The 8,302-nt window shown below is 29.5% G+C and overlaps 1 protein-coding gene across 6 annotated transcripts; it reads right to left on the bottom strand.

Moving 5' to 3' along the window:
* Positions 1-2,593: 2,593 nt before the first annotated feature.
* Positions 2,594-8,042, bottom strand: LOC101494410 (uncharacterized). 6 transcript variants are annotated; one of them, XR_012163835.1, is made up of 5 exons: positions 7,421-7,578; positions 6,040-6,457; positions 5,024-5,664; positions 3,372-4,307; positions 2,633-3,004 (listed from the first exon to the last, which is right to left on the bottom strand). XR_012163835.1 is itself a non-coding variant. In XM_027337202.2 (4 exons), the coding sequence occupies exons 2-4, from the start codon at positions 6,439-6,441 to the stop codon at positions 4,256-4,258; spliced, it is 1,095 nt and encodes a 364-aa protein (XP_027193003.1). In that variant the 5' UTR covers positions 6,442-6,457; positions 7,421-7,578; the 3' UTR covers positions 2,594-4,255. The 6 variants fall into 6 exon arrangements, 5 of the variants coding, with proteins under 5 accessions (XP_027193003.1, XP_027193002.1, XP_012573468.1 ...); XM_027337202.2 differs by having other exon boundaries at positions 2,594-4,307; XM_027337201.2 differs by lacking the exons at positions 2,633-3,004; positions 3,372-4,307; positions 7,421-7,578 and adding an exon at positions 7,973-8,042 and having other exon boundaries at positions 4,667-5,664.
* Positions 8,043-8,302: the final 260 nt, after the last annotated feature.

The following is an 8,302-nucleotide window of genomic DNA, read 5'->3' as shown; positions in this document are numbered from 1 at the left end:
AATTCCATCTTTCTAAGAGCAGACTATTTACAAAGGTTCTTTTATTTTTTAGTATAGAATGAAGATTACACGTTTTGGGCTTTTATGGTCAAAAATATGTATTGGGTTTTGATCCGTCTCAATCTCCATATCTAATCCACATTTTACCCAAAGTATCGATTTTATTTCTTTTTTCAAAAAAACAAAACAAAACCAAAGAAAAGTTTTCTATTCCAACAGAGTTATGGAAAACCCAATTTAAGTTTATTAGAACACAAAAATATTATGAAAAATTAAAATTTTTCAAGAATGCAAATGTGTTCTAAAAACTCAAATTTAAGTTTTCTTTTTGAAAGATGCATATTTCAAAAAATTCAATTTGATTTTTTTTCAGACATCAATGTGTTTTGGAAATTGTATTATGAAAAAATAAATTTTGAAATTCAAAAGACATTAGTATTTTAGAAAAATTAAAATTAAGTTTGTCCAAATTAAAATGAAAATCAAACTTACTTTTTTTGAAAATCTTCGTACAAATTTGCCAGTAAATATGATTTTTAGTTTTCTTTTATTAAAAATAAAATAAAATGCAGTTTTTATTAAATGTGTGGTGCAGATAAGATTTTAGAGGTAAAGGATAAAAATTTCCTGACAATTTAGAAAAAGAGAGGAGTAGCCCATTTTCAAATTGGGTTAGTTAAGCCAATCTATTCCATTTAATAATGGTGAAAATTGGATCATGTATTCCACATTTAGACCTAAATCTCATATTTGTTATTTTTCGAATTTTCTTTCTATTTTAAAAATTTTCAATTAATAAAATAACTATCGATTTCTCAAACTTTTTTTTTTACTTGAAATTTTGAAAAATGAATTTTTTTTATCCATCACAAGTTTTAAAAATAAAAAATTTGATAGACAAAAATTTTTCTCAACTTTTTATCTATCGAAAATTTTAGAAATGAAAAAATTTAATAGACAAACAATTTTTTCAACTTTTTATTTTGCCTACCAGAAATTTAGAAAACAAGAAATTTGGTAGACAAATTTTTTTCAATTTTCTTTTGCCTACCGAAAATTTGAAAAATTAAAACATTGGTAGATAAAATTATTTTGCCTACCAAAAATTTAAAAAAATGATTTTTTTGTCTATTGGAAATTTGAAAACGAAAAAAATTGGTAAACAAAATTTTTTAATTTTGTTTTTTCTACTAGAATTTTTAAAAAGTAATTATTTTTTATATTGAAAATTTTGAAAACTTAATATTTTATAGATAAAATTTTTTCTCAAATTTTATTTTTTCTATTGGAAATTTTGAAAAAAAAAACTGATAGATATAAATTGAACCCAAATTTTTTTCAATGAAAGTAAAAATTATAGAGGTAAAATTGAATGTTTTTTAGAAATGTGAAGTTGAGGTCAAAATGAGGGTATCAAATTTAATTTTCTATAATGACTTAGAACGTAAACATTTTTATATAATGAAAAACAAATAACTTTTCTTTTTCACATCTCAATGTCTTTAAATTGATTAATTCAAATGTGTATTTTAATTAAAAATATTTTTAAATTATAAATTAATTAATCTAAAATGTGTATTTTAAAAACTTTTAAAATTATAAGATAAAAAAGTAAAGCTATTTGAAAAATAAAAAGTTAACTTAATAAGTCAGCTCCATTATTAATAAGTCAGCTCCATTATATTTGTAATTTGTCTATATATATATATATATATATAAATAAATGATAGATTATACGAATTGATTCCACAGGTCAATCCATTTAACCATTTTTTTAGTAACACTACTATTATGTGTGAGTTTATAATAATATTTTTCGTATCTTCTATCAACATAAAGAGAACAATTGAAAAAGCCGCAATATATTTAACTAAGTTTATTTAGTTGGAACAAAATAAATGTAAATAAATTTAAGGCAAAGTACATTCTCAAATCTTTTATATTTAACGAAAGTAATATGTTAGTAATTTAATTTTTTTCTTTATAATACAACTTAAAGGTTAATGATATACACAAAATATAACTTAAATAACTAAATAAAAAAATAAATATTAAAGAATTTAGGCGTAAACTGAACTAAATTTAAATGACCTAAATATTATAAAAACCCTATAAAATACCAAATTGTTACTTTCATTAAAAAAAACAAAAAAAAGATTTCGGGGATGTATTATGTCTAAATTAAATATAGACCACTTACTTGACAATGCAGGGGTTATGTGTGTATAAAATATCAGGGGTCAAATTGTTGTTAGCTAATCAGTCTGCACATACTTAGCGTTAACCTTACTTCATAGCATTGCATAAGAAACTTCTCATTCTTGTGACAATTATTTTTTCTATAATAATCTTTTCAATTATTTGCCTATATTCCAAGCTACATCTCTTGATAAGTGGAATGTTTTCAACCAGAATTTCAAAAGCTAGTCGAGCAACTATCAATCAAATCATATTTTTACGTACCAAGATTTTGAGCCCGAATTTGGTTTTAGTCACTTTAGCTTCAGTTTCATGCCATTCTCATCAAAGTGTCCTTATCCCCACACCTTTACCTAAAAAACTGATGCTTGAATTATGATAAAGTTTACTCAATGGTTAAATCACTAGGGATATTTTGTTTTTGATATTGGAAATGTTATCTATATACAACAACCTGGGGTAATTTAAGTACAGATGAAATATCTATAACAAGTAATGGCAATCCATGTATAAAACTTCCAAATATGAAGCTATTGTATCAATAATTCAGTCGAAAATTTCGTTTTGTTTGAAACAGAATAATATAATAGCGAAATTCAAGTAATGTCAGATAGAAGGCTTTGGGCCCGAAAGTCCATCTGGGCTACAAAAAGATTTCATGGGCTTGATACACTTGGCTTGGCCGGTCATGACTGGATTTCTTCTCTTCCAGATGGTATCAGATTTCTCATGCAATGGAACATGGTTTTTTGTTTGGAGACAATTACAGTGGATGGAGCCAAATAGCATAGTGTCCTCCAAAGTGCTGGACATTTGCATGCAGTTTTTGATGTTTTATATGTGGTATGTATACATCCATGCAAGAACAAGTTATAACATATTCAGAGTTTATAAAAACTGGCAGTTAGCCTCAACATCAGCGTCGAATATAATTGTCAACCACAAGAACATCGGGAAACATATTTTAAATTTTAAGTATTGTATCATCGCATTTGTGCAAATTTTGCATTATGAAAAACTAGCATCAAAAGTTGATATGCCAATAAAGAGTATAAAGTCTATGTAGTCAAATATGCATGTTTCTCAGAATTGGTCAACTGAGGAATATATTCTTTAAAAGCACATGCTCTCTCTAAATAATCACTACTTAGGGTATGCCTACATAACCTTACCTTGTGTCATTCTGGCTTTAATGTGGCCATGTTCTTCCAAGACCCATTTGGACCTTATGCTACTTGATCATTGCTGAGCAGTAATGCACTATCAGGCAGCAGCAGACCAATGACAACTTTCATGTGTAAGCTTACAACCACAAAGTGACGAAAACGTGTTTACATTACTTGTAAAGTACAAATGCATAAGAATTGGAAATCTATTACATTGTTCAAAGAAGCAATGGCAGAAAGGATAACCCTATTGATCGATCAATATCACAAAAGTGCTAATAATTTTAAAGAAAGTGAAATTTTTCCATGGCTGGGTATCCACATCAGAAATCCTTTTCAACTTGCAATTGTCACTGATTTGTCCTGAGTTTTTTAGTTATTTTTCAATCGAAAAGTGCTATTTTTTCACCTTGTGACTACTGATTTATGTTACTATTTGTTTGTGACATACCGACATCATATGTTCAGCAATACATAAAATACCCATTATAATTATGCACATTGCAAGGTTCTTCTACCCTAGCATTCCAAAGTTGTCCACTAATAACATTTTTACCATTTACTGTACTTCAATGTGAAGCATTCAGTGTGTGAGTGTATGCATATGAAATAACAGTGATTTTTTAATAGCGGAACATTGTTAGTGAGACATGAATCAATATGGAAAGATTGAGCACACAAATTATATATTCACATAAAAGGTCACCCCATGGTAGCCACAAGACTCTGAGCATGCATCCTTCCAGAAAACAGAAACCTGAGGCTCACATGAGGCCTGAAATGAAAGAATGTAAGAACTCCACAATCCTATGAAAGTGTTGGCATATCAAGAGCCATAATAGAAATATCATCCCTTGTCTAGATCAAGAGAAAGGTGGAAAGCACCAATATCATCTGTAGACATCTATCTGGAAGCAACATCTATGTGCCTCAAATTCAGCCCTGGAAAATGCAGGGGAAGCATTACTAGTATCTTTAAATGACATTGTTTATACTTTCAAATTGTGGAGTAGCAGACAAGTATTACACAAGGTAAGTCTCCTATATGGTGTTGCTTGTATGTACAATTTTAGAACAAACAAAAGCTTTTTTCTAATTATAGGGCTCTGAAATGAATGCAAAACATCCTTTAAACTCAACTTAGCATGAAACATAAAACTTCAAACAAACACAAGTCGCATAAAGCATACTAATCATTGAGCCTCAATGATAAATTTAAATATGCCACGTAATTTCAAATATCATGTCTGACCAGTAAAGCCCAACAGGAGGAATTGAGAGGTAAATGAACAGATTAAAAAGATTTCAGAAATGATTATTTATTCACGGAGTTTAGCATCTACATTACTAAATCATAAAACATAAATGAAGGACAGCAATATTTCATCTTTCTTCTACAGTTGAGTGAGGCTAGCGAGAAACTACTATGGAACTCTATCCTTGAGGAAAAGATATTAAATTGAAGAGAGAAAAATTTCTGTCATCTGAAAGGAATACTATTTTCAGAAGAAATCAAGTTTCTTAGCTCAATTAAGTGTTCATCGTTTGATATGTTGAGTGTAAGACGGAGGTTAGTCATTAACGCTTCTTGTTCCCAACTTAAAGGTCCTGATGCATGCAATGCCTCAATTGTACAACGATAGGCCTGTAACTCTAACCTATGAATTTCTGCAGCCAATTTTTCTTGTGTAGGAGAGAAACAAGTCCCTTCCGCATATCCCCTATAGCAGGCAGATTCAGCATCACTATATGGACTCTCTACTTCAAATGGATCTGCAGATACTGGAAATTGCAATTTATAGGAGTTCATGCTGTTGATACTACAACTACCAACAGAGCATGTAACGCTATCAGCAAATTTTGATTGATAGTTGTCTCCACATGAACAACCCACAGCAGCAGTTTGTTTCCTCCTCTCTATGTCTATATCAGAAATCCAAGTTTTTCTGTTGTATACAGAAGCAAGCATACATTCTTCAGCTAGCACATCTCTTGGAAAACTCACATTATGTAAATGTTTAAGTGGCGTGGGTGAGTTTCTAACTCTTGCTCTGTAACATCTGCCTTCATTCTCAATTGTTCTTACCTTTGGCGGAGGTTCAGCATATGCCTCAACTTGTGAATGGCGTCCTCGTTTCAATGTTTTAAAAGAAACAAGACGGGATTCCAGAATATCCAGTTCTTTATGTTCAGGTTGATAATAATTGGAATAGTAATTGGAAACTGACATTTTTGTCTTTGTAGCTATCTTCTGAAGTGGAGCACCAAAACGTTGTCCATTCTCACAGCTAGCAGAAACCTGAAGATGGGAGAAGGATAAATACATATTCAAACATAAAATAGCATAGTATGATCCAAAAACATTTACACAGAAAAACTCTAGAAAGCTTGTTAAAGAAAAACAAAAAAGGAGAAATGAAGAAAAATTTGAAAGTAAGAACCACAAATATTGAAAGCATAACATGACCAAACAACCTAAGCAAAATCCCATTTAAAAAAAAATTCAATTAGTTAGTTTTGGCAAACAAATTACATTCAATCAAAGAATTTTAAAAGCTTAATAAAAACTAAATTGACATATGATCTGCAACTACATATGTACTGCCAAGGACACTTGTCAATCGCTACAAAATATAAAAGAAACAAAAAGATTCAGATAGGAAAATAAAAGTACCTTTCCAACCACAAACCACTTGTCATCTTGCCACGACTGTCTCAGCCGGATGTCAAATTTGCTCACTTGAAATTCCAAAGAAGATCCAAGTAGCCTAACAGAAAGGTACTTTTCCCCCAAAACCTTCAAAACTGAGGCCATCTTCCAAGAGAAATTCTGGTAGACTTCTACAATATCACCTGGAATCCAATTCACCACGAGTTCAAGTGGAGGCGGACACGGCCTTATGGATTTCCTGGATACTCGCTCCACGATTTCCTCACCAGTAGCACTTTGATATCCATCATATCTAACATTGTAATGGCGTCCATTACGACTGATGATCTCTGCATATAGCCAGGAGCCAGAAGGCACCTCAGCTTTGCTTAGCACTTCAACCTTAGTCCCTTTCTTGAATCTCATGATCAGTTATATATTTCTGCAAAAATTTCAAATCCAGTCACCTTCTGTTCAAAAACATAATCAAAACAAGAAACAGGACAAAATATCTAACTTTGACAATAATGTTTGTCATCTACTTAGAAATCAGCAACAAAAACAGGAAAAACAAGATTAAAATTTAACCTCTAATCACTATCAACATATAGAAGCTATTAAATGGACGATCATAGCAATCAATAAATAGAATAGACACAATAAACTAACGAGAAACCAAATAACAGATAATGGTAATAAGAAAAAACATCATTCCAAAACTCTTACTTTGAATTGATTTAGATCTTGACTTGTATGACCAGGAAAAAAAAAACAGTTTTGATGCAATTATAAAGTAGAAACTTTTGATTATTGAAAATTTTTAAAAATAATAATAATAACAGAAAACCAAACAAAAGAAGATACAGTTTATGTTCAAAATAGGCGACGAATAAAAACAGTATTATAATTGAAAATGAAACAGAGACAAAGACAAACCAATCAGTGATGAAAAAAGTGCTATTGATCAAAACAAGAACAAATGTCAATAAACCGATTTCGTTACATTTTAATGCTCAATCCGATCCACTGTGCTTTACGCAAGTTTCAAGGTTCTATCTTTTTCATTATTTTACTTTTCCTCTGAATTTTTTTTCCTATAATGAGAAAAACCTCATAAATACTAGTAAATAAATCAGGTAATAATAGAACCTGATAAAATTATTATAATTCTGTTTCCGCCATTATTCTCAGCAACAAAACACAGAAAAATAAAGACGAACAAATTATCATGCTGAACTTGAAATTCAAAAGCTCATTGATAAAAAAAAAATATGATTATAACAATAATTGATTAATTAATTATTAATAATTAATTAATCAAGCGGAGGAATGAAGAATAGAGAAACTGAAATAGTACATAAAAACGGCAAGCATGAGAGAAAGGAAGAGAAGAAAATTGAGTGACCTTATTCCGATTGAGAAGACGATCTTTTCGTATCTGTGATTATATTTTTTTCACTCTCTCCTTGTTTTTTGATTTTGCGGTTGTTGCAGAATTTTTTCCTTTTTTTGTTATTTTTTTTATATTTGCCTAACGATTATCATGGTCATTGTGTGTATTTGTTTCTTATAAAATTTTATTTATATTTAACTTTTAAATTAGGGTATAATTTTATTATTATCTTTTTTGAAATTTTAAAATAAGGAAACTTATTATACAAAGCTGAAATTTGATTGCCAAGCTGCCAACTGGCTAAGAATAGCTTGTTAGGGTGGGAATTAACTGTTTACATCTTATAAACATTCTATTCCTTGTGTCATCCGTCTCCTTTATATTATTTTTTTTTTCTTTATTATTTAGCTGAAAATAAAACTTTGTAAAAGAAATCAAAATTTCGGAGTTTATTGTTGTAAAAAATAAAGAACAAAAAATCGGTCTGTATAAGGAGGTATGGGAAGAATTCATGAGTTTCACCAAAAACAAAAAGAAGGAAAGAATTGAAGATCATGAGAATACCTGATCGGTTAGCTTTGCATTAATGGTGTGAGCATAGTTTGACCATGACCAAAGTCCAAAATATTGTTGTTACTATAACTAATTAATTTTCTGTTTAAATGATAATTCAAAGATTGTCACTTTTATTAAGAAGATTTAGGAAAAAAAAATTAGATATTACTCAAAGAATCCACACATCAATACGAATTATGTAACTATTCACGAAAAAAATAATCATTCACGATTTTCTTTAAAAAAAGAAAAGTACTTATTCACACGTTTCTCTCAAAAAATTAAAGATTCACATAAAATTAATTTAATATCTATTTTGATTTTTTATAGATATAACTT

This window comes from Cicer arietinum, chromosome 7 (assembly GCF_000331145.2).
Source record: "Cicer arietinum cultivar CDC Frontier isolate Library 1 chromosome 7, Cicar.CDCFrontier_v2.0, whole genome shotgun sequence".
In the NCBI taxonomy this organism is placed as follows: Eukaryota; Viridiplantae; Streptophyta; class Magnoliopsida; order Fabales; family Fabaceae; genus Cicer; species Cicer arietinum.
This window is presented reverse-complemented; position numbering and strand designations above follow the sequence as displayed.

Excerpts from the sequence above, each read along its gene's own strand:
- LOC101494410 (XM_027337201.2), bottom strand. The coding sequence starts at position 6,441 with ATGAGATTCAAGAAAGGGACTAAGGTTGAAGTGCTAAGCAAAGCTGAG. Across the intron at positions 5,665-6,039 it reads AGTGGTTTGTGGTTGGAAAG|GTTTCTGCTAGCTGTGAGAA; the intron begins GTACTTTTATTT and ends TCCCATCTTCAG.